Source organism: Mixophyes fleayi, chromosome 1 (genome assembly GCF_038048845.1).
Source record: "Mixophyes fleayi isolate aMixFle1 chromosome 1, aMixFle1.hap1, whole genome shotgun sequence".
Taxonomy (NCBI): Eukaryota; Metazoa; Chordata; class Amphibia; order Anura; family Limnodynastidae; genus Mixophyes; species Mixophyes fleayi.
In genome coordinates this window covers 28,834,336-28,861,198 of record NC_134402.1, presented here as the reverse complement: position 1 = coordinate 28,861,198, position 26,863 = coordinate 28,834,336, and the positions used below count along the sequence as shown (strand labels likewise).

Sequence of the window (26,863 nt, the reverse complement as noted above, 5' to 3'; positions counted from 1 at the left end):
AATTGCCATCATAAAAACTGTGTCATTTTCAAAACTTTTGGCCATGACTGTACATATTTGCTGTATACAGTCCTTGACATTTTTCACGTGCCCTTAAGCTACTCTAATATAGAGAGGCAATGCGCATTCTTCCTTTCAATCAGAACTTCCTCCTGGTTGCAGTGAAGTTTATCAAGCGTGAAATGTCCGGTGGTGAAAATGAACAATGCAGCAGCTGTCACCGTAGCCCTCCAGCAATTACTGCAGGTTGACATAAATTCAGTACCAGGCACCATGAACAAGCTATCTCTATGCATTTTTATAAACATATGAAGGACAACTGTCCTTGGAAGTTTTAGTACTAAATGATATGAAAAATGCACAAGTCATACTGAAGGGAGCAATCATAAAAAATATACAATTTGTTTTTTTTTAAATGACCTCAATATAATGAGTTTTAAGTTCCATAATATTAGAAGCTTCCCAGGAGAAGTTCCGTGACCAATTTATAAAGGTCACAAAACTCTGACTTATAATAACCTTACATTTCACAGAGGGAGAACATTATTCCCCATAATGCACGAGTTTCTATTTGAAATAATACAAGTTAATTGTGTGGGGCGAACCTTCTCTCCGGGTGTGTTTTACTGACAGTTCTACATTCCATCATGGAACACTCTCACAATGAGTCATGTGACACATGTAACATCACTGCTCTCTGGGCCTGATTCATTAAGTATAGTAAAGGCGATTTTGTGCATATAACCCGCACAATTACAGTACACCACATTGACAATAGACCACAGAACGCAACTACGTTCAATTAATCTTTGTGCGCAAAGGATGCTTACTTCAACCCACAATTTCAGAAAGGGAACGCGATGGGGAAGGGGCGCTTGCCCATAGTCAAGGCACAGTACGGGCGTGCCAAACTCAAGTACATGCAGCAGTATCCAATTCAAGCTGTGGGCATCTCTCTGGTATTTGTTTTTCTGCCGTATCTCTTGCGCCAGCTACAGGTCTAGTCCAAGTGCTGACTACTAGTGACAACAGTCGCGTATGCATTGCTATAACATGTTTTTGCAATCAGGAGCAGCTGTAAAAAAATATTTTATGTACAGTAAACATCTTAATAACTGTATTTGATGGAAAAATAAAATAATAAAAAACACTTTTTTTTATTTTTTAATGTTTTATCATTAATACCTATATTATTAACAGGTGACATTAATTGAATGGGGGTTTTCTTCTGTGCGTTCTTTTGTGAGTTTATATTCCACATATATATGGGACGTATCCTGCAGTGTCTGGTGTAGTACAGCAGAGTAGACCTACACCCGTATTCATTACCACACGTATCTTCAGATCCGCTCTTGTAGAATTGGTGCCTGTGTATTCCCGATTTATGTGCATTTTAAAAAAAAATACATTGGGCCTGATTCATTAAGGAAAGTTAAGCAAAAAATTGAGTAAGTTTTCTTACTCAAGTGTTCTTGACAAATCCATGTTGCAGGGGTGCAAATTAGTTTATTATTTTGCACATAGGGAAAATACTGGCTGTTTTTTTATGTAGCGCACAAATACTTGATAGCTTTATTTGTATACTGAAATTTAAAGTTGATCTAGGACATGCCCTACCCCAAATCTGCCATTACATTTTAAATTTACCTCTCCCTCCAATGCAACATGGTTTTGCCTTACTTACTTACTTACTTTTGCTTAACTTTCCTTAATGAATCAGGCCCATTGGGTGCAGTATATGTCCATTAATGAATCCGGCCCTTCATCTTTAACTAAAAATTACAGGAGCCACTCAATAGGCTGGAGACCTGAAGCCACAATCTTTATTATGAAATAATAATAAAAAAATATTTTATATATAATAAAACTGTACTTTTTTAGTATGGGAATATAAAAGCATACAAAAGTAAAGTAAATAACAAATGGATACGCATTGCAGTCAATGACAAAGAATGGCGTGCTGTAGTAATAATGAGGTATACAGTAGACGTAATAAGCAATGATGACTGCACGTGTTTCCTTGCAGATAACCATAGTTAACAGAGTAAGAACAATTATTTCAAGCATCACCCTCCTTTTAAAGCTTCCAGTCTGTTATTCTAACTCAATCAGCATGACAGAGTGGTCATAAGCAACGTATCCAGGGCATAAGTAGACATTTGTTGGCCCCCTTTGCAACATTTCATATAGGCCCTATTGATCCAATACACATTGCTTCAGTTCTTCCAAATCCCCCTCCTACTAATTGGGTGGATGCTCTCACCCCACCGCTGCCCCCTCCCACACACATGAACTGATGCTGAGGAAGAGTGGACCCCAAGAAAACAAAACACATATACACATAGGGCTTTGACTGTCCCAGCTGTAGACCCTATATATTTTCTGCTTTTAATGTAGTCCCACCTTTGTATGTATATTGATTGGTGCAATTGATGCAGTTATAGAGCAGGATCACCCGCTAGGAAACCTAGGTTCCCGTCTTAGGCCCAGTGGGCACTATTGGCCCTCTAACCTGGTTTATGTTTTCTTTTATTTACTGATTAGCATTTCCTGTCGGTCTAGCATTTTATTCTACTAGTTTCAAATGTATCTCACCATCACTTGTGCATCACTGTGCAGCGAGTGTGCAGGAGGGTGGTTAGCCATTGAAGCTGGTAGTGTAACAGGACTTACCTGTTACTAGTTGGATAACCCACCAATCACGCCCCACCTTCAGCAACAATCCATCCCACACCGCTTCAGTCAGGGATTCTCGCAAGGGAGTCTGGACTTCGCGGCTCCCAGACCGCAGGTCGCGGCCTTCTTAGGGGGTGGTGAGCAAGACTGTATTGAGAACCAAGAGAATGACTTAGAGTGCTACAGGAAGTAGAGTTGGAACTAGTGAGAGTCCAGGAGCAGTAGAGACACAGGGTGTCAAAAGTCTGTAGCATAGTATGCAGGAGACAGATAGCGATGATCTGCAGAGCGATTACCACAATGACAGTGGAGTAGACAGGCTGTGATGATCTGCGGACCAAGGTGCTGGAGATTCAGGTAGTAGATAGCGAAGGAGCCCGGGTACAGGACGTCCGAACAGGAGGTGAGACCTGAAGATCCGGTAACTTACACAGGTAAGGGGTGTGTTTAAATAGTGCGGTCAGGCATCCGATTGGTTGAAGGAACTTAATGGGGGAGAAGTACCAGTTTGTGCATGCCCAATTCACCAGACGAGATGGAGTCCCACCAGGAGAGCCGCGGCTTCCATCCCGGTGAAGTACAGCCGCTGCAATTAAGGTGAGTCACAGCGGGAGCCTCTCGATCAGCAGGTCTGATGTGTGACAGGAAGGAGGCTTACCTGTATCCTGATGTTCAGGTAAGTCTCCCGCCGGACACTCTTCATGCTGTTTCACCCTGCCTTTGTTTGTCTTTATTCTCAATTTGGCCTGCAATACCTCTGTACTACCAGAGGTATTCGCTGCTGTTATACCATCAGGATCGGGATCACCTGTGTCTGGCCTTTTAAGACTTCCTTTTTCTACAGACTTGTGCCAGTTTGTTTGCCTTTGCTGCTGGTGGTGTCTCAGTGAAACTCCAGTTTAAATCCTAACTTTTCCCCTAGTATTTGACTCCTGCTTTGTTTCATCGTCCTAATTCATACGTCACTCCCATTGGTTAACATTTTTAAATAACAAGAGAAAAGATAAATAAAGACCTGAGAAGACTGGGTCCCACATCGGGGGGAATATTTTTTAAAGAGCCCTAATGGGAGGAAAAACTGACTCACTCTCGGTGCCCAACACAAGAAAATTACCACCTGCAATAACGTTGTGAAGGTTTCCCCATGTAAGCCTATATAACCAAATATATAGCGGTGATAAAGGAACAAAAACATTAAAACAGTCCTCAAATTAATCCATTAATGTTTTTAAAAAATGTTCTTTTTAATTTTTAAAATAAATAAAATCTATTTAGAAACTATATCTATGTTATACTACATTAGTTGAACCGAAATCCCACATCTAGGCTCTCGGTTCCATTGCGCATGAATGAACACCAAGCCGACTCCCACAGGGTGAGCTGGCAAACGGTAGGTTAACCCTTACTAATTTAGTGATTTTGTCAATGCAATTAACAAAATCAGACTTTTCGCTGTGATTGGGGCTGCAATGATGAATAGACCCCTGAGAGTAACTAACCTGACCAACACACCTTTATATCACCATGATTAAGTGCATAGCCTTCTTCCAGGAACTGGTGATGAACATGTCCATAGTCATGTATATAAAATCCTCATGAACTTGGCAGCTAACAAAGGCAGATAAGGATGTCATTCCTGTGTAATCTATAAGGCGAGATAAATTCTATGGAGGATGAATAATTGTGTGAAGTCTGTGCGATATGTTAGCCTGCGCTATATGTTTCTTCAAAGATACTTAACCATTGTTTGTCAGATAATCTGTCAACATCAAGTAAAGGACAAGCAGTATGTATTGTAGTGGATAAATAAGACCTAATGCTGAGGTAAGTATTTCTTTTTAAGGGAGCATGTTTTAGTCATACTTGCCAACTCTCCCTGAATGTCAGGGAGACTCCCTGAACTAGGGGTGATCTCCCTCACTCCCTGAAGAGTCTGGCATTCTCCCTGATGCTGAGCCAGTACAAGACGTGGTTGGCTTCCCCATCTGTGGCATGATGGCACAGTTCAGAAATTGTGTCATATGTCCATGTATTGATGCCTATGGAGGTGGCCATTGTTATGGAGACCAAGATTTAATCATGACTTCAGTAATGGAGACAGAAATGTAAAAGACACTTCAGACTCTAGAGATTCATTAGCTGCTTTTCTTTAATGCATAGTTGCCTACTCTCCCGGAATCTCTGGGAGGCTCCCGCATTTCTGGGATACCTCCCAGGAGAGGAGGGCAACCTCCCAGGAGAGGAGGGCAACCTCCCGGTTCTTGCCCCCACAATAGATAAGTGGCGGGGGGAGCGGGGCTTAATGATGCAAATATTGCGTCATCATAGCCCCGCCCCCTGTTGTAATTGGCCAAAATAGTGACAATAGTTTAGGGGGTGGGACCAAAATGATGCGATTCTTCAAGCCCTGCCCCTGCATGCCCACCTCCCCCAGGATCTCCCGAGGAAAAGTTGGCAAGTATGGTTTTAGTGTGCACCTGTCATTTACTTTGGATGGAGGCAGCCATTTTGTGGGCTAAACCAATATTCATGTGAATGCAGCTTATCAGCTCATGAGGAACCAGTGATATCACTGAGGTATGTGGCCTGAAGCGGGGAGTAGTAAGTTAATAGGCTGCTTCCTCATGAAGATAGGTTCTTCCAAGCAAAATAGTGTCAGCGTGCCACATCGCCGGCGATTGAATCTCCCCCTACGATGAAGTAAAATGTGGAAAATGCCGAAGGGTGTGAATAGTTTTTAAAGCCAAATAAAGTTGCCATGCCCCTCTATTGATTATGCCATCGTGCCTTTTTAACTATGCCAAACCTCATTTTACCATCACATATATTTGAATATTATGTGATGCAGCGTTCAGTCGCAGCATCATCTAACCGGTATCCAGCACCCTGTCACCAGTAATCAGCAGTAATCATCAGTTCACTAGCTCCTGGCGTCTCCGGACATTGTATTTATATGTTGACAACTACAGTATATATGTCACATTATCATTAGCGTTACACAATTACCTTGTTGTTTCATGCTGAAACATTTATAGTCGTGGACTGCAAAAGTGTAGGTAGAGAACATATAGTACGGTTCTGATTCTGAGTTCGCCATACGCCATATTTGCCACCTCCCCCGGAAAGTCCAGGAGACTCCCGAATTTCGGGTCAGTCTCCCGGACTCAGCATCCCGAAATTAAATTGCTAAAATGATGCGATTCACCGGGAATTGCGCCATTTTGGCCCCGCCCCCGCGAAAAAGCGGCATTTTACCTCCCACCCTCTAGCCACGTCCCTCTCCCGAACGTCGCTTACTGGAAGTAGGTAAGTATGACATACGCCCATTTGTGTAACATAAATTGCAAAAGTTGCACTGTGCATGACCACAAAGACAGTGTTGGTGTTTACGCGCATCTGACGCCTGAGCCTCATTATGACTTCTGTTCACGCAAACGCAGCTGAGTTAGACTAGCGCGGAGACGTATATACTCTAGTCAGGAGACGTATCTTTTGCACCTGCTAGAGGGCGCCAGCACTAGCTAGTTGCTTCTGATTGGCTGATTGCAAATGCAGTTTTGAAGCTGATTGGTGCTTACTGCATTGACCATAAGCTACATTTAAGATTTTTTGAAAAAATTGTTTTGCGACTTCCAGTTGTACACAAGTGGTATTATATCTGCTGTATTATAACAAGACTACTAGTGGATGTATTTTCCGCTATCAAAAGCTGATACGATCCTACCACCTGGCAGCTGGTTTGTATAAAGTTATATGGTTACCAAACACAATTTTCTGTTAGTTATATAAAATATAGAATAAGTCTGTGACTCAACTTTGCTTATAGTTGTTTATCACTAATAATGCACTAAATTTTACTTTGCTTATTAAAATAAAAGTGTGCTCTTCCCTCTTTGTCTGGTGCTTACTCCAATAATGCCGTGGGCATTATATAAATTAGTTGCGGGTGTGATCAGAAACTCATAGTGACAATATTGTCATGTGATCCTTCAGAGCCAATGTGCTGAAAGCTGACAACTTGATGATGTCACAGGATGTTTCTCAGGACCAGTACATAAGCTGTTCTACTCACTGATATTCATGAATATATATACCTGTCCAGAAGATTTCTAACCTCAGATTCACATGTAGAAAAGTGAATTTAGATTAACTATCCAGCAGTAACATATAGTATATATAGCATATGAATATTTATATGTTGTATACTCAGATATCAGATTAATGTACAATGTGTGTATGTTTATTTTTAATCACTATATAGCATTTGAATATTTTGCATGGGATAACATAGCACTATATAAAATCATTAGGATTATTTTACATTTATTAAGAAATGAAAATCATATTTTAATGATAATAAAAAATCAAACTTATTGGACCTGATTAATCAAGGCACATATCTCATACTTGAAAGAACAATAGTTTTCTTGCATCGCGTGTTAGGGCAGTGGTCGTGGGTTACTAATTGCAAGAAGTCTGCACCCTCAACAAAAACAAATGTGTGAATCAAATGTGCAGATATATTAAAAGATTATTTTTTTTACTCCATGTAATAAAAAAGAAAGGAATGAGACAACCTCACGTTTGCTGTAAATCCACAATCAAATCTATACAGCATGCATATAAAACACTCATACTTGCCACCTCTGTGTCTTTGCTGTACGGGAGATCCAGGTGGGGGTGGGGTGGGAGGAGAGCAGAAGGGGGTGGAAAATGTCAATTTTGTTGTAGGGGCAGGGCCAAACTGACGCGATTTGCGACAAATCTCGTCTTTCTGGCTTTCGACGGCCATGTTGTAGGATAATTACCCGCTCTCCCAGGAGAGATCTACCTGGAATTCGAGAGTTTCCCAGGCATTCCGAGAGTTTGGGCAAGTATATCATATCTGCCAATTTTAAGCATATTGTACGCAAAATCACTCTGCACATGCCTAGAACTGGGAAATACATCCATGAGCGCAGTCCTGTCCGATGTGTCTTCGAGCGTAAAGGACACTTGCTTCAGCCTATGAATTCGGGGAGGGAACGGGGCGGGGAATGGGGCGGGGAAGGGCCGTTTTGCCGTAGTCGATGTACAATAAGGACGTGCCAAGCTCAAGTGCTCACAGCCACGTCCGAATCCAGCTCTGAGTATCTCAAAGTTACTTGTTTTTCTTCCTTATCTCTTGCTTCAGGTAAGGGACTAGTCTAAGTCTTGATTACTAGTGATGACGGCTGAGTATCCATGCTATAACATGTGCTTGGAATCACGTGCAACTGTGTAAATGTATTTAATGTTCAGTAAATATAAAGAACATTAAAATTATATATATTTTTTCCTGTGCATTCTTTTGCACATTTATAATCCACATAGGTGTTGGACATTTTCTGCAGCGTCCTATGTAGTTTATCCTGCTTCTCCTATGTAGTAGAGCACAGCAGACCTACACCATCATCCAACAGTACATGTATCATGAGATCCGCGCCTTAATGAATTCGGGCTTGAACAAAGCCGAAATACCTGAATTTTAAACCAAAGGTTTGCAGTCAGTATGTGTGCTTGATGAATCAGGCCCATTGTGTCTTACTACTGGCAATAAATATATACAATGTGCCTCCTATATTAGAATTTTCTTTTTCTTGATCTGTAAACGATTACTGCTCTAAGAGAGCACCCCAACTAAAAAACTAAATTCAGCATATATTACCAGTAGGAAGTAACTATATTAAAGACAGGTCTGGTGCGGATAATTTCCCTATAGATTGTGTGTATGTGTCAGATCTGCTTTACAGGGGGTTTTCATTTTAAATATATATTTTTAATTGCCCTCCCTCCCCTCGAATAGTGCTTTGGATGGGGGGGTTCTTCCCGTATACCTCCATCATTTCTAGTGTGGAGCTTGTTACCAGCGCTTACTTATCGCCAGAACCATTGCTTCTCACCTTCAGCGCTGCTCGGGTGTAGGAGAGGTCTAACGCAGCAGCTTTAAGTGAATTCTTGCCGATTATTGGAGGAGCGCCCCCTATGCCACAAGCTGAATAAATGTATAAACTGCAGTCTTTACGGTAAAAGCCGTTACTATATCATACAAGGCACTTGTGTAAAGGTTTAATGCTCTCCCCAGATAATTTTGCCTGCTTAGTGGCATTAAGAAGCGGCCAGGTGGGGGCAGTTGTAATACTTTGCAACAATAATGAAAAATGTTGGAGATTATTGCCCACATCTGCCAGGACTGGTCAGACTGGTGGTCAGTGGTCTAACACACACTGCCGGCTGTAGTGCTCACATAGTGCCTGTTCTAATAGGAGAAACAATGGTTTATTCTATTATAATCAAACTCTGTTGGGCTCCAAGAGCCGGGTGGCAAGTAAAAACAGCCGGGTGAAGCTCCCGGGAAATAGGTTCTGGGGAGAACACTGAGGCTGTTTGATAGAAATGTTATGTAGTGTCACTCTTATTGTTATGCGGTGTCAGTCTTGCTTACTTTAGTCCTGACGTCTATAGGAGGAGAGGAAGTTTCACAACCAGCAAAGAAAAGGGTTCTTTACAGTAAGGGCAGTCAAGATATGGAATTCACTGCCAGGGAAGGTTGTGATGGCAGATTCAATTGATATGTTTAAGAAAGGGTTAGACAAATTTTTAGCGGAAAAGTGTATTCAGGGATACGACCGTTAATTTAAATGAAGGATAATAGTGGATATAGGGAAAAAATTGGACTGCAATATTGAGTCTGGAGGGATGTTTCACGATTGAAACAGATTGGCGTTGCTTAATCTGGATCCATTTCAAATATAAGTGAGGGATCGCAGGAGATCCAAAATAGGTTAAACTTGATGGACTGGTGTCTTTTTTCAACCTCATCAACTATGTAACTATGTAAAGTTTAGAGTTGAACACAAGTACATTTATGTATCACAATTTTGTTTGTCACATAAAATTTGTTGCACTGTGCATGTACAATCTTCTGTCAGTATCTACAGCTGCTTATATCTTAAGACGTGTGGCCCTTTGAGCTTCGAGATGTGCAGCAGGGGTGTTCACATTGAAATGCAAGTTAAGCCCATCATCATCACCATTTATTTATATAGCGCCACTAATTCCGAAGCGCTGTACAGAGAACTCACCCACATCAGTCCCTGCCCCATTGGGGCTTACAGTCTAAATTCCCTGACACACACACACACACACACAGACAGACAGACAAACTAGGGTCAATTTGTTAGCAGCCAATTACAGATTCCTCACAGATAAGGCCATCGTTGGGAATTGAACTCATGACCCTGCTGTAATGCAGAAGTGCTAACCACTGAGCCACCGCGCTGCCCATCCCTTTACTCTGCATCTTTTTTCGGGTTACATGTATCTTCCAAGTACATTCCTTAACAAAAGTAAATTAAATTCTGCGCCTCCACTAGGCGGGTGGGTGACGGGGGGGTTAATAAGCCGCAGTAACACTTCATGCCTATGAATGTATCTCACACAGTATTCTTTATTACAGCAGCACCCTACCCTTTAGCCTGGAGGGCTCAACATGCTCTTGCTCCTTCATCTGGCAGCAACACGACCCCTTGGTCAATGACACGAAGCTCGCCCGAGGCAGGTAAACAGCAGCTTCCTATTATATTCTTTACAGTCTTCTTTTCCTTAGCTCTTTAGTACTGATTTTCTATTCGGCTTGTATCAGCCATGATTGTAATGCAACTTTAATGCTGCACCTACTTGTTAACCTTCCTGGTGTTTCCCTGTGTATCTTCAGTGTATTATATGTAATATAGTACCATTTACCTAGACTCTGTGTTAAGCTATTATAATAGAGGTGGCCGAAGAGTCTGTAGAGGTTTAGTTGGGTTGAATTGATCGTTTGTCTTTTAGACAGATTACATCGTCCTTAGGCACCGGTCTGAGCAGCAACAATGACCCTCTCTGTCTCTTACAGAGGCTTTTTAGCAGGTTCTGCCCCTAATTAAACACTTATATACACATATACCTTCCCCTGCTGACCAGAGGGGTAATCCTAAATAAAAAACAGTCACATGTTGCATCAAATACGCATTCCAGGAAAATAGTACAACGGTCATGCAGAACAGTGCTAAGGCCAGTATGACACTGAACATATAGAAACATTCATCGTTTAATTCATATTAGCTTATAGACAGGAGTATAGTGTTGTTACACATCCCGACATAGATAACAAGACAAATGCACTATGTTGTTGTCAATGCATAAAGCATAAAATGTGAGTTACTCTTTGTCTCACTTTAGTGTTTCACCCTGGTTGAAATATGCAGTTGAATTGGTAGCAGGTTTTCACCCTGGCCCTCCATAAAGGCTTGGGGCCACCGGTATATCTCCTAGTAACAGAGTGACAATATTGTCATGTGATCCTTCAGAGCCAATGTGCTGAAAGCTGACAACTTGATGATGTCACAGTTTGTTTCTCAGGTCCACACTGAGCAATTAAAAAACACTTAGCGCTACACCTTCCACTATTGCTCTATATAGTTAATGTCTGAACACTTAATGCTAATTGGCAAAAGTCTTGTATTGCCCTAATATTACTGTCCTGTGTTGAGGGTTTTCCTTCATCTTTTATTCTCTACAAATATAAAGCTCCAAATATATGTTAGTTCTACGGTGCTTTTAGTGTTGCCAGATTAATACAGTCTTAATTTAATTGGATATGACCGCTCCTCCTTGCCATCAAGATCCCGCCCACTTTACAAGAAAGAGAGGCGGGGTCTGCGATCTCCCCGGCGTCTCCCGGACCTTCCAGGAGAGTAGACAAGTATGATTTTGTATTGATCAATGGTGAAAAATCCTGAATACATCCATTTTTAAAGCTAATGTACATATCAATGGCCAAATTTGACAGGAGCTTAGGCCTAGCAGCGGGAACAGCCAGTGTCTATATTTGCTGATAATAATAGGACAACTACTCACTGTTGTAAGATTTGGGGGTAGATCTATCAAACCATTCTAAAACCTTCATTTTCCAGGTGCTTTAGATAAATGATTGCTAGAATCTGATTGGTTGCTATAGGCAAAACCTCCACAAGATTTCAAGATGGTCAGGGACATAAAGAAGAGGTATGAGAATATATTTACAAAGAGTATGGCATTTAGATAAAACGTCCCCCACCCCTAGATATACCAGAGGAATTCCTGCGCTTGCCCCATTAGCCATATGGGCTTCTTGTAGTCACTATTCCACTGATCCATATTTTATTTGTATGTACTCAGATATAGACAACAAATTCAGACTGATAATAAAGCTACTAAAGATTAAAAATGGTAATTACTGGTAAAAATAAACTATGTTACCATAAATGTTAAGATATGTTCTCTTTACAAACGTCAGGAATGTCATGCTTTATTTTCCAATGCCCGGGGTATTGATGCAGGCAGAATGACTGGTGCAAACCTTGAATTGTATCATCAGATTACACGGACTGCTGAGGTTGGTATTAGTTTCATGGATATGAATACAATACAAGGACAGGCAGTTCTGCAGTCTACACTTTTTTTTTTAAAGTAATTTCTGGTCTAGCAACACATTTAAAGTGAAGCAAGCATTGTTTTAATTATTTTGTAATTAATTATACATACATTCCTCCCACCTGTCGTGATTTAGGCGAGACAGTCCAGATTTTAGGAGACTGTCCCGCCAGACAGGACTTTTGTCCCAGATGTGAAAATGATAGGTGGGGGTTTCTCGTTCACAGTGCTGGGGGGTTGCCATGCGCATCTGTCAGAGGTTTTTACAAGAGAGGGGGGTTGGGGGTGGCATATTGCTTGAGAAATGTTGTGAAAGGCCGGGGTACATGAGGTTTAGTTGATATTTAGCATGATGCTCAAAATTCTGGAAAACCCCTTGCAGAAACCCTCAGGTCCCAAGCTCTCTGGATTATATATCCCATTTCTATGCCAAAAGTTAAATGAATACAATAAAACACAGGTTATGATGAGATATTAGAGAAGATAATGATCTGCCAGGCACAAGGTGGCCATTTATAAAATTAAAGTGGATCGATCTGCAGATACTTCATTGGGTTCCTCAGTGTCTGTTTATCTAATTGACAATGGACAATCAAACTGCACGGGTGCCGGAGGGTATGTCACCCAGGCCTGTCTTGGGGATCCGGGCTGTCCGGGGACTAGGGCTGTCTGTGTTGCGTTTGCAACAACCCATCCCACAACTTTGCTCCCTGAAGGACTGCTGGGAAAAGAGAATCTAGGTTTTCCAGCAATGGAAGAGATTTTGAGTGACAGGGGAGCCGGTCATATGACTGGCCAGGGTGGGAGGGGTGAGCTGGGTCATATAAGTGACTTGGATTGGAGGGGTCCATATATGTTGGAGCTTGAAGTCCCTCTTAGCCTCCATGTTCATCCGGTGTAGTCTTGTGAGCTGCATTGTTTGCTGGTGATGGCAGCAGTGTCCTACATCTGTCTTTAATTGCTGATTCCAGTCCAAGGCTAGATTTACTAAGCTGCGGGTTTGAAAAAGTGGGGATGTTGCCAATAGCAACCAATCAGATTCTAGCTGTCATTTTGTAGAAAGTACTAAATAAATGAAAGCTAGAATCTGATTGGCAACATCCCCACTTTTTCAAAACCGCAGCTTAGTAAATCTAGCCCCAAAAGTCTTCCAAAGTACAGGTGTATGATCAAGCAGAAGTGCATTTAATACACCCATCTTATCAGTTTATTATGGCTCTTTTTGTTACCTTCCACTAAAGTTACAATGGCACCACCTTTTTTTCTTACACATGATTAGTTATTTTCTAAATCTATATCCACCCACTCCATAGATTGCCTCTGGCAAAAGAGATGAGAAACAGATGGAATTCTAAAGGGGAAGTCTATCTACCTGCAGGTATGTCTTTGCTACGAGCGTTATGGAATGAACAAATCTCCTTAAACACCCAACAGCAAGGACACTGACTAAGCAGCACATTGGTTTATAGGCTAAAAGCTCAAATGATAAGTGCACTTCCTTAAATTTCAATACATTAAACAGCAATTGATGAACCCATGAAGAAAGACAAATGGATAGTTTCCTTTATTTATTTTTAAATACTGCAAGAAAATATTATGCAAATTGTTTTGTAAAATTCCGTCAATGTAAAAATAAGTCAAATAAACAACTGCAACTTCAGAAATAATGTAGCAAGTCCCTTTGAGAAATATTTTACTGTATATGTGTCATATATTTTTCAGACAAAATATGTAATAACTAGTCACATTGAGAACTAAGCTAATGTCAGTTCCAGGAGCTGGCTGGCAATTTTTAGCTGGGCCGTGGGGAGGGGGGGGGGGGGGGCTGTCAAAACTTGGCTCAGAAGCTTATTAGGAACATTTTTAAGGAAAATAAATGAAGGTAGCCTAGTCACTATGGGACTGGCCCCGGGGGCACACATGCCCCAATCAGCCCCTGGTTCGTTCTGTGTGAGGTCCTATATTTTCTACCACTGTTTTATCCTTATAGCCATGGCAATCTTACCAATAATAGGAATACTGTACATAATGGCTGCAGTGCATATTGTGTAGAGTATTTGTTTTTTGTTTTGTTTTGTTTTTTTAAAAGTTTTATTTTTGCAAGGTCATAATAACAAAAGAGAACAGTTGACAGAGTGAATACACTTATCAAACAGTAAACAACACAGAAAATCAAAACTACGACCAGCGTAAAACATGTGAAACGCTAAGTCAACCGAACTTATAGAAGTTAGGGTAACGAATGACCCAAATTTTTTGTATAAAGAGGAAAGAGGAAAAGAGAATGTGCAGGAAAGAAAAGAGTGAGAAAAGAGGGAGAAAAGAGAAGAGGTTAGGAGGTGACTAGATCCATTGTAGAGAAAAAGAGAAGTCCTATAAAGAAATGAGGTTCGAGAGCTGAGTTATGTAAAGGGTGGACACGCCTGAAAGTAGGATAACCATGGGTCCCAAACCCTGGTGAAGGCTTTCGAGGAATTTCGAACAATACTGGTCATATACTCCATCCGTTGAGTCAGCCAAATTCTATTAATTATGGACTGCATGGAGGGAGGGGATTGCAATCGCCAGTCTGCTGCTATTTGACAGGTAGCTGCCGAAACAATGTGCCTAATAATTTTGTTCTGATGTCGGGATGCCGAGGGAGCCCCACAGGGAGGAGAAAAAATTTAGGCTCCAGGGGAATATCCACCTGGAGAATTGAACTAATCAGGTCTCTAATTTCAGCCCAGAAGCCTGACAATTTTGGGCACGGCCACCATATGTGGAGGAATGTGCCTTCATGGGAGCACCCTCGCCAGCACCGATCTGACGAATCAGGATGAATGTTATAAAGGCGCGAAGGTACATAATACCATCAGTATAGCACCTTGTAAAGATTCTCTTTAATTCTAACGCAGATGGAGCTAGAGGCAGCATTCTCCTATATCTCAGACCCCTCCTCATCTAGCAGCTCTTCACCAAGGTCTCGTTCCCAGGATAGTTCATGGGGGGCTCTGAGATTTACAGAGGAGGGAGCAAGCTTATAGTAGAGCGTTGGTATTAGACCTTTAGTTGAGGATTGGCGTAGACATAGGGCTTCAAATGTAGAATGAGGTCGGGATAGAAGACGATCTTTAACAGCACTATGGAAGTGGCGAAGTTGCAGAAACTGGTAAAAGTGCTTTGAGGAGATGTGGATATGTGCTTGAATTTCAGAAAACTGAGGAAAAGTTGCAGAGGTGGTTATGTGATTGAGATAACTGACTCCCCGCGAATACCACGGCTGAAATGAACTATGGAGAAGCCCTGGAGGAAATCCTGGAGAATTGAATAGCGGTATAACCGGGGAGGGATGGGGCGACAAGGCATATTTCTGGGAATATGAGTCCCAGATGGTTAGAGAATGTGAAACTACTGGAGTAGAGTATTTGTTATGTCCTTACCCCACTGTGAGTTTTATTTAAAAAACGGAAAAAGTTTAACAAACGAGTTTTCATTCTAAGACAGTTTGTCTCCTGGACATTGGATCTCCTATATTTGTGTCTTTGTTTACTTTGGAACGGAGCTGTTTACCAGGGCGCCCGTCCAGATATTCATTTATTGAATGTCAGTTAAACAAATACAGCCAGCACCGAAATTATGTACTGAATAGGAAATAGGATATTCCCAATTTGCATCTGTTACTGATGAACCAAGGCTTTTGTTCCAAAGAAAATAGCTTACAATGATCGTAATTCATTATTTGGATAGTACAGGCATCCATGTCCAATATGAATGTGGTGCAGTTTACAAGTACAAAACTAGGCTAAAAAGGGGCAATAACTAAACGTATTATCAAAGGAGGGCAGAAAAGATTCACTGTACTGAAGGTGGCCACTAGAGGGAGCATTGTTTCCTCTTTGCACAATGAGGGGCAAAATTGTACTTCTCGTTAATGTTGGGGGTTATTTACTAAAAAGTCCAACATTGTAAATGTGCAGTAATCCATACCAAACGATAAGCAATCAGCTTTGATCAAGTAAATGCAGCTTGTTATTAATTAGCCCTCATTATGTCATCTCAACAGTTTCCTCAGTTACCCCAGAAGGTCATGTTTGGAGATTCTCCAAACATGTTGGCTAATCAGTGACCAGGGAGATGGCTTATTCTGCAGATTTAAAATTAAATGTGTTTCATTGATTCCACAATAACAGTATTAATTACCACAACAGTGGTAGAATCCCTGCATTGGCTTTACTATGTAATGGAAATGATATTTTTACTCAACAGAAAAAATTATATAATATATATAGAGGTGCATTGAGGATAATTGGTATATAGGAAAAAGGTATTTTAACCCATGGTCACGAAACAGACATTTGTGTTCATTTTCTAATCTGCTAGAAAAAATATAGATTCTGATCAGCTGCAGTGAGTTACAGCTTCTTTCCACAAAGGTTGTTCTCCAAATAATTTGTTTTCAATATAATGTCTCGAGGTTACCAGCCATCAATACATTTATTGAGAGCGAGTAAAAGGGGATATAAAATAGTGATCAGTAAAAATCCGACATTGTTCTGTACTGATGTTAGAAAACTAACGGACTAATGGTTTTGGGACTGTAGGTGTTTGCACTCCTGTTTTAGTCTCTGATAAAACTTTCTACTATTTACAGCTTTGGGTACATTGTGTTAGAAGTCCTGATACTAAGCACATGACACCTCCTCTACTGTATAATAATACTGTAGGATTAACTGTTGAATTTAGAAAATAAGTGGTGTGAAGTTATCGGCTTTATCTGGCCCAATAATACCCACTTCACGCTGGCTGGCCACCTTTGCAAGCTTTTTCAGCCAGAACTAGCTTCCAGCTGATCAGGACTTCCTGTAAAGAAAGGAGGGGGAGAATTAATGCAGCTATCGCCCCCTCACCTGTATCCTGGAACTGGACCCCATCCGATCCTTACCCACCTGGCTTCAATTTGAGAACAATGCATAACAGCATCAGTGAAATAACAATAAACACATAGAATGAAGAAGTCTCCTATATAGGCATGGCTATAATGTCCACTTATCCACATGTAATTAGACACTGCATTTGCACCCAGGTGAGCTGGGGAACATTAACAGGGCTATAAAAAGTACATGTTGTTAAACTTCACATTTTGTGAGAAACGAGGGACAGGCTGGTTAAGGTGATATCAAACTCGTTTCGTCACAAGTGGCTTGAAGGACTCAGATATCATAATTTAGAACGACTAGCAGAGCTTCCCAATCACTACACCTCAGAAGTAATGTGGTGGGAAAGGAAAGGGGGTGTAAAACTGGGAGTGTTAAAGCCCTTGCAGAATATTTAACAGTGTACAACCCTCTTATTTTCCTCACTCCAATCTACTGAAGACTTATTTAGAAACCATGAGACAGTGGTTCATGCCTGCTTCTTCACTGTAGTTCTGCAGGAAACACTTTACACATAATGATAGATTTATATACCCAATATATACAGCACAAAAACCAGATCCAGTGTGTCCCTCCGCCGCATATACTTAGTAAGATAGGAATTACATATAGTAGAATAGCCTTGCACATGTAGGCATGCGGAAGACTGTTTAACAAGGACCATAAAGGTACAGATTTTGTATATTTTAAAACGCTTTTCTTACAGATTTACAAATCCGTAGACACTGGCCCAGCAAAGAGGAAAGTCTACTCTTACTGCCGGCCAGTATCATTCAGGTGCCCAGGTGATATTTTATTAGTAAATCATGGTGATAAAAGGTTTTCCTATCCTATTGCTAATTTTTAATAGATAGGTCTCCTTGTCTCTCCCTCTCCTCTTTTCTCTTCTTCTTCTCTCTCCCTCTCCTCTCTCTTTTCTTCTACTCCGTTTCATCCTGTCTTTCTTTTTCTCTCTCCTCCTGTCTCTCTCTCTCTCTCTCTCTCTCTCTCTCCTCTCACTTCTCCTTCTCTCTCTTCCTGACTCTTCCTCTCCCCTCTCTTCTCTCTTTCTGTCTCTATCTTTTTTCGCTCTCTCCTCCTGTCTCTTCCTCACTTCTCCTTCTCTCTCTCTCTCTCTCTCTCTCCCTGTCTCTTCCTCTCCTCTCTCTTCTCCTTCTCTCTATTCCTGTCTCTTCCTCTCCTCTCTCTTCTCCTTCTCTCTCTCTCTTTTTGTCTCTCTTCCTGTTTCTGTCTGTTTCTTTATCTATCCTCCTGTCTCTTCCTCTCCTTTCTCTTCTTCTCCTCTCTCTCCCTGTCTCCTCCTCTCCTCACACTTCTCTTTCCCTCTCCCTCTACACTCTTTTCTCCTTCTCTCTTCCTCTCCTCTCTTCTTCTCTCTCTCGTCCTGTCCCTGTCTTTTTCTCTATCTGTCCTCCTTCTCTCTCTCTCTCTCTCTCTCTCTCTCTCTCTCTCTCTCTCTCTCTCTTCCTCTCCTCTCTGTTCTCTTTCCCTCTCCCTCTACACTACACTCTCTTCTCCTTCTCCCTCCCTCTCCTCTCTTTTTCTCTCTCTCGTCCTATCTCTTCCTCTTTTTTCTCTTCTCTTTCTCTCTCTCTCTCCTCTCTTATCTCTAGTTCTGTCTCTGTCTTTTTCTTTATCTCTCTTGTCTCCTCCTCTCCTCTTTTTTCTCCTTCTCTCTCTCCCTGTCTCTTCCTCTCCTCTCTCTTCTCTTCCTCTCTCCCTCTCTCTTATCTTCTTCTCTCTTCCTCTCCTCTCTCTCATCCTGTCTCTGTCTATCTCTCTATCTCTCCTCCTGTCTCTCTCTCTCTCTCTCTCTCTCTCTCCCTGTCTCTTCCTCTTCTTTCTCTTCTCTTTCTCTCTCCCTCTCCTCTCTCTTCTCTTCTTCTCTCTCTCATCCTGTCTCTATCTCTCCTCCTGTGTCTTCTTCTCCTTCTGTTTTCCTGTAGGTGAGATACATTAGTAAACACACAGTAAAACAAACGGCCGTCTCTCTCAGCTCCGCAGGGTTCCACAAGTACCGCACATAAAAGCAAATTATTTACATCCTCAGCCTGGACAGAAAATCAATTCCCCAGAAACAATGTAACAGTAGGTGGGGCCATTATCATGTCATTTGTTTTGCATTATTTACAAGAAAATAAATAAAATAATGGTTTTGTTGCAAGGTTTTCACAACTTGTGTCACAATAGCTTTTTTATGTATGTTTACTCGCTGCTGCTTTCTCTACAAAAGGTACAAGCACCCCCTGTAGGCTTTTCATTCTTATATATAGAAAGAGGAAGGTGGAGAGATAGATATTAACCCTTTATTTCCTGGTTAACATCCCACTTAAAGTTGCATTACCACATGCTCCTTTCCCATCCCTGGAGCCCGAGGGGAAGGGGAGAGTGAGCGGGAGGACCAATCAGGAGCCTCAATCACAGAGTTTGTTAAAATCTCCCAATAACACCCCACCTAAGCCATTTATCAACACTTATTGCAGCACTAAAAAGTCTTGGGCGGCTCAGAGCCTCCATGAGCAGCTCTAGTTAGCAAAGGTGACTTCCAAGGACTAATGAGTTGCACAGCCTTACTTTAGGTCTCCATATTAGCCCAGAGACCACCATAGCCACCTGGAACTAGTGCCCATGTTATAACAAGAGACCAGAGGAAAATGTGGACTAGGGCTTGACTCCTTACATACCTTCCAACTCTTCTGATTGGAACCCGGATTTATGGCTATGTCCCGTGGGTGGGAATGTTGGATAGAAGGGAGATAGCTAATGGGCATCCTAGCACTGTACAGCACTAGGCAGCAATCGTCACATGACCATGCCCCATCATCACGTGCAGGGCCGGACTGGGACTAAAAATCAGCCCTGGCATTTAAAGTACACAGGCCCGCCTCAGTTTTAGAATGAGAGAAACTGTGTTGTGGTGTGGCCAACATGGGGCATTGATACATACATTATAATAAAACATTACATTTATCACGCCCTCCCAGCCCCATAACGCCATCCCCAGCCCACTGTACTTATCTATTCTTCTGGTGCTGCTGACATCCATCAGGGTGGGAATTTCCTTTAGAGTGAGCAGGGAAGCTCTTTGTCTCACGAGATTAACAAATCTTGTGATACTTAGAGCTCCTTGGCTTGTTCTGCAGGTTGTGTCCTGTCCAGGAACTGAGAGCAGCTATCAGTTCCCTTCCCCTAACCAGAGCTGGATTAAGGCTCAGGGGGCCCAGGGTATTTAAGACAGTAGGGCCCCTATTATGTAACATGGTTATCATTTTAGAAAAATACACAGGCAATACTGTGTGCACTACTGTTAGAAGCACACAGCTCTACCTTCACAAGCTGTACGTTGTGAAGCGGGACATACCTCCCAACTGTCCTTGCAATCAAACCAAATCCTGACTAAGGGAGACAGTCACCCAAATTCAAGACTGCCCCACCAGATTCAGGACAGTCTTGGTCACTTTCACCACTTGTAGCAGCTGGTTTATTTAGCTTAGTTCTTTCTTGTCTTGATCCTGGAATACTGGATGCCCTATTTTGAAAAAAAAAAATAGGGTACATGAAATTTAGAAGACTCCAATCAGCCCCGGTGTTAAAACAATAGCACTCACGTTTTATAATTAGACTTCCCTCCAGTCCCCACAATAATAATATTCACATTTATTAAGTAGACCTATTTCCCTCCAACCAGCCCCAACATTAAATTAACAATATACCCATTTACTCAAAACATATTTCCCTCCCTGCAAACAGTCCCAGCAATAAATTAAATAGCGTTAAAGTTTAATAAATATAGCCATTTTCCACAACCATCCCCAGCAATAAATAATTCAAATTCACATTTAATAAATAGACCTCCTTCCCAAAATCAGCACCATATTCAATTGATAGACCTAAACCACCCCAGCATGAAATTAAAGGTCCAGACTCCACACAATGTACTGTTACACAATTGCCAGTCAGACACACAGCCCCCCCAATGAGACACAGCCAGCCCCCCCCCCGTGAAACACAGCCAGCACCCCCCAGTGACAAACAGCCAGCACCCCTCCAGTGACACACAGCCAGCACCCCCCCCAGTGACACAAAGCCAGCAACACCCCCAGTGACACACAGCCAGCATTCCCCCCCAGTGACACAGCCAGCACCACCCCCATTGGCACAGCCAGCCCCTAGTAACACACAGCCCCCCTCCAGTGACAGCCAGTCCCTAGTAACACATAGCCCCCTCCAGTGACAGTCAGCCCCTAGTAACACATAGCCCCCCTCCAGTGACAGCCAGCCCCTAGTAACACACAGCCCCCCCTCCAGTGACAGCCAGCCCCTAGTAAAACACAGCCCCCCTCCAGTGACAGCCAGCCCCTAGTAACACACAGCTCCCCCCCGTGAAAGCCAGCCCCTAGTAACACACAGCCCCCCTCCAGTGACAGCCAGCCCCTAGTAACACACAGCCCCCCTCCAGTGACAGCCAGCCCCTAGTAACACACAGCCCCCTCCAGTGACAGCCAGCCCCTAGTAACACACAGCCCCCCTCCAGTGACAGCCAGCCCCTATTAACACACAGCCCCCCCCTCCAGTGACAGTCAGCCCCTAGTAACACACAGCCTCCCTCCAGTGACAACCAGCCCCTAGTAACACATAGCCCCCCTCCAGTGACAGCCAGCCCCTAGTAACACACAGCCCCCCTCCAGTGACAGCCAGCCCCTAGTAACACACAGCCCCCTTCCAGTGACAGCCAGCCCCTAGTAGCACACAGTCCCCCTCCAGTGACAGCCAGCCCCTAGTAACACACAGCCCCCCCTCCAGTGACAGCCAGCCCCTAGTAACACACAGCCCCCCTCCAGTGACAGCCAGGCCCTAGTAACACACAGCCCCCCTCCAGTGACAGCCAGCCCCTAGTAACACACAGCCCCCCTCCAGTGACAGCCAGCCCCTAGTAACACATAGCCCCCCCCCTGTGAGAGAGACACACTTACCTTTGTCACCTCGCTGCTCGGCGGACAGTTTCAATGTGCTGTGCGGGCAGTAATCACATGGGACGCGCACTACGTGACAGGTGCCGTCCCATGTGATTGAATAGCCGCACAGCACATTGAAACTGTCCGCCGATCAGCGCAGCTCACGGCGCTGCTCGGGCGGGCATCCTGCCCCGCTGAATCGGCCCAACTAGCCATCGGCCCTTCTGGCATTTGCCAGAAGGGCCCGATGGCCAGTCCAGCCCCGATCACGTGGCCACACCATCCCCGTCCTGTTGCTGGGGACTTGCAAGTTGGGAGGTATGCCCTTACCTCAGAGTTGAGAGGTATGCCCTTACCTCAGATCAAACAGCCCCCTGGCCATCATGCTGCATTGCCTGGCAGATGTTTGGATTGAAGTTAGCAAAACTTGAGGCGCAGGCCAGCAGTGCTGGTCCATCGACTCCGGAGACCCCCACTCTGTTCTTCCTTGCATGCACCAGCTTGTGCGCAAAATCAGAGGATCAAATTTGGTGGCCTCCAGAGAGGATACACTACCATCACAGGACCACATGGTGGCTAAGTGGTTAGCACTTCTGCCTTACAGCACTGGGGTCATGAGTTCAATTCCCAACCATGGCCTTATCTGTGTGGGGTTTGTATGTTCTCCCCATGTTTGTGCGGGTTTCCTCCGGGTGCTCTGGTTTCCTCCCACACTCCAAAAACATACTGGTAGACTGCTAACAAAGTGACCCTAGTCTGTGTGTCTGTGTGTGTGTGTGTGTGTGTGTTAGGGAATTTAGACTGTAAGCCCCAATGGGGCAGGGACTGATGTGAGTGAGTTCTCTGTACAGCGCTGCGGAATTAGTGGTGCTATATAAATAAATGATGATGATGATAGTAGCCGTATGATCTGCTCCAGCTATAGTTCCTCCACCGTCTCCAACTAGCACATTTCATTTACAGGTAGCCTTTTAATTGTCATTCATTCTAATTTATATCTACTGCAGAAGGGAATTTCACACAGACAATAAAAAAAACGATGGTGTTCTGCTGGTATTACCCTCCTGTCCCTCCCCGGCATGAAAAACAAAGGGTCGGTCCTGTCAACGTGCTATGAAGCAGCTGCCTCTGGGGCAGGTGTTTTATGGCTCCTACAACATCTGCCAACAGAGACTGGGGCTGTTTTCTTGTCCCCTCTTCCAGGCTGCAGATGGTCTTGTTTGCTCCTCTCTGCCGCACTCCAGAAACTCCCAGCCCTGTTCTCCTAAGTGCTGTTTTACACTTCTATTTCAGCACAAGTCATTTATCAAATTCAAACAATCTAGCAGCAGCCATTTCGGCATTAATAAACAAAAGCAGCTGTAGCCTCTTAGTTTCTTATCAGCATGAATGCACACAGTACGCACAACCTCTTTGTCTGCCATCAGTTTTATTTCGCACAGCATAATATTTAGTATAGTAAATAAAAGGAAGAATTTATGGCATGTGCTCCACGCAGCCATGTTTAGAATATTCTAATTCAGAATGCTGCATTTGTTTCCATAACAACTGCTTTGTTTGTGAAATTCGCTCAGACAGTGAATAGCGCACGAACAAACAGAATTAGAAGGCAGCGTTAATTACACACTGGATTGTTGTGAATGGCTGTTTATTAAAAGTGAAATTAATGTTGTCGTGTGGCAAGTGAAGAATACAAATTCAAGTTTTGTCTAGTGAGCGATTAAACGGTTGTATTCCCCGACAGCAGGCAGCGTAATATTGTCATTTCAGAAAGGGGCTTTAACGGCAAAGAAAATGTGACTTATTGTTCTGTGGAGCAAGCACAGGAAATGCCCAAATTCATTTTCACTGAAGGCACATAATGACTTCTGAAGCAATTATGCTAAATACACCTCTAACTTTATGGCATCTGTTGTCCACAATGACGCCTGCTCAGTTTAATGTCTGTTTTACTTGCGGAGCAGCTCCTGCGGCTAGATTTACTAAAGGACGGTCTAGTGAAACTGCCGGATTTACTAAAGCCAAACCGCTATTAAAACGGCCAGAATTGACATTTTTCAAAACCACCACTTTACAAATCGCCATCCCGATTTTAACAATGATGAACATACAAACCACTGGATTTACTAAGCTGGGGTTTGCAAAACCGCCACAAAACTACCATCCAAATTGCCAAAATAAAAGAGGTGTTTGTGAGTGGTGAGATTGCTCAGACGTCATGCTGCTTGAGCCGTTTTGCCATTCGGAACATAAGAATAGCACCAGTTACATTTAAATTATTTTGCCAATCATTATTTATTGATTAAGGGGCAAAATTAATTTAATATTTACTTATGGGGGAATTTTTATTTTTTTTAAGGGGGCACTATTATAGCATTATATTATGGGGGGAATGTGAATATATAATAATATTAACTGATTGTTAATGGTGGATATAATTAGTTGCACAATTTGGCATTACATAGTGCCCGAATACTATAATAATTCAATCATTTCTGTCCCCTTAATATAATGAAAATAAATGTTTTCCCCCATAGGTTAAAATTAAATTAATTTTGCCCCTTAATCAATAAATAAATGATTGCCAAAATAATTTAAATGTCAATGGTGCTTCTCTTATGCTCTGAATGGAAAAATCGCTCAAACAGAATGTTTTAGCTATCAAGCCATTCAGAAGCTGGTATATAAACTGCCCTGTCCTGTCTTTTGGATGGTGGTTTTAAGCAAACCGCCGGCGGTTTAGCTTTTTCAATCCGCCACACATTGCCATCCATTTTAAATCGTAGCCTCAAACCGCCCTATAGTAAATGCGGTAATTTGGAGCACTAAACCGTCGGTGATGTGTGGCGGTTTAAAACCACCACCAAACTCGATTATTAGTAAATCTAGCCCCTGTTACTTACAGTATGATAGCTTAACATAAAATAACCTAAAGCCATTCTTCTCTGTTATTAGCCACTTTCTGCTCTCACCTACTTGTGATAGGAAGTCTGCTGCATGTAGGAAAAATATCTCCCCCTATGATCACAACTTTGTCTCAAATATCTTTTACCTACTTGCCAACTCTCCCGAAATGTCCAGGAGACTCAGAAGACCAGGCAATTCTCCCGTAAACTGCCCATTTTCTGGTGAAGTGGGCAGGATGGAAGCCTTAATGACACAATTCGCGGAGAATCGCATCATTTTGACCTCGCCTCCTCGAAAAATTACACTTTCATTGCGTGGGCATGGCCAAATGATGCAATTGAACGTGTCCCGCCCCCTCCCACCATGCACCCTGACAGGGATCTCCCGGACTTTAATAATTAAAAGTTGGCAAGTGTGATCTTTTACATATTTATGTCTAAAGGTTATTAGAAGCTCTATTATTTAATGCAACTGGTATTTTACTGTTTTATCTTACTTAGATATGTCAGCATACCTCGCAACATTGGGACCAAATAAGCCCTGCCACTTTTAGGCTAAGTTCCACCCACTTTGGTGTAAGCTCCACCCCCTCTGAGGTCCAGAAATTGGGACAGTTGGACGGTATTTGTCAGCCTCATTATTTACTCCTTGTTGTACTAGCAGTAACTCCATTGTGATTATTACAACGAAAGAAGGGGCTTGTACAGTGTCTGTTACCTGCTTTTCGTACACCTTTTTGGGAGATGGTAATGGGAGGTAGGAAGAGAAGGGTGGGCGTGGCTTGATTACTTGCATCATCATGTGAGTAGGGCAAGGTGTATGATGGACTTATTGTGTCATCATTCCCCTGTCCATTCAGAATACACAGAATGTGTTGGGCTTGAAGATGTGATTTGTATCAGCACAACACAAACCCATCACACTTGTAGGTTAGTATTTGACTGCTCTCTTGGAATTCCTGTAGGTCTCGCTTTAGTATTGAAGACTCTTGGACTACTCTGAGAGTAGACAACTATGTTGATACGCAAAGCATCACTGTCAGGTTTATGTGGGACAGTCTGTTGGGTGGTGTGTGCTGATGTGCAGAGCGGAGGTGACCCAGTGCCAATAGTGCAGGACTGTTGGGTGGTGTGTGCTGATGTGCAGAGCGGAGGTGACCCAGTGCCAATAGTGCAGAACTGTTGGGTGGTGTGTCCTGCTGTGCAGAGCGGAGGTGACCCAGTGCCAATAGTGCAGGACTGTTGGGTGGTGTGTCCTGCTGTGCAGAGCGGAGGTGACCCAGTGCCAATAGTGTAGAACTGTTGGGTGGTGTGTGCTGATGTGCAGAGCGGAGGTGACCCAGTGCCAATAGTGCAGAACTGTTGGGTGGTGTGTGCTGATGTGCAGAGCGGAGGTGACCCAGTGCCAATAGTGCAGAACTGTTGGGTGGTGTGTGCTGATGTGCAGAGCGGAGGTGACCCAGTGCCAATAGTGTAGAACTGTTGGGTGGTGTGTGCTGATGTGCAGAGCGGAGGTGACCCAGTGCCAATAGTGCAGAACTGTTGGGTGGTGTGTGCTGATGTGCAGAGCGGAGGTGACCCGGTGCCGATAGTGCAGGAGTGTTGGGTTGTGTGTCCTGCTGTGCAGAGCGGAGGTGACCCAGTGCCAATAGTGCAGAACTGTTGGGTGGTGTGTGCTGATGTGCAGAGCGGAGGTGACCCAGTGCCAATAGTGCAGAACTGTTGGGTGGTGTGTTCTGATGTGCAGAGCGGAGGTGACCGAGTGCCAATAGTGCAGGACTGTTGGGTGGTGTGTTCTGATGTGCAGAGCGGAAGTGACCCAGTGCCAATAGTGCAGGACTGTTGGGTGGTGTGTTCTGCTGTGCAGAGCGGAGGTGACCGAGTGCCAATAGTGCAGGACTGTTGGGTGGTGTGTCCTGCTGTGCAGAGCGGATGT

General features: G+C 43.1%; 1 protein-coding gene across 6 annotated transcripts in view; it reads left to right on the top strand.

The window, feature by feature from the left end:
- The window catches only part of CTBP1 (C-terminal binding protein 1), a 434,573-nt gene that overhangs the window by 175,517 nt on the left and 232,193 nt on the right, over positions 1-26,863 (top strand). For 4 of the 6 annotated variants that reach the window (XM_075194124.1, XM_075194128.1, XM_075194125.1 and 1 more), the window contains exon 3: positions 10,154-10,255. In XM_075194124.1, the coding sequence (XP_075050225.1) occupies positions 10,154-10,255 (102 nt within the window). The remainder of the gene's footprint in view (positions 1-10,153; positions 10,256-26,863) is intronic. The other 2 variants (XM_075194126.1, XM_075194130.1) reach the window with 1 other exon arrangement.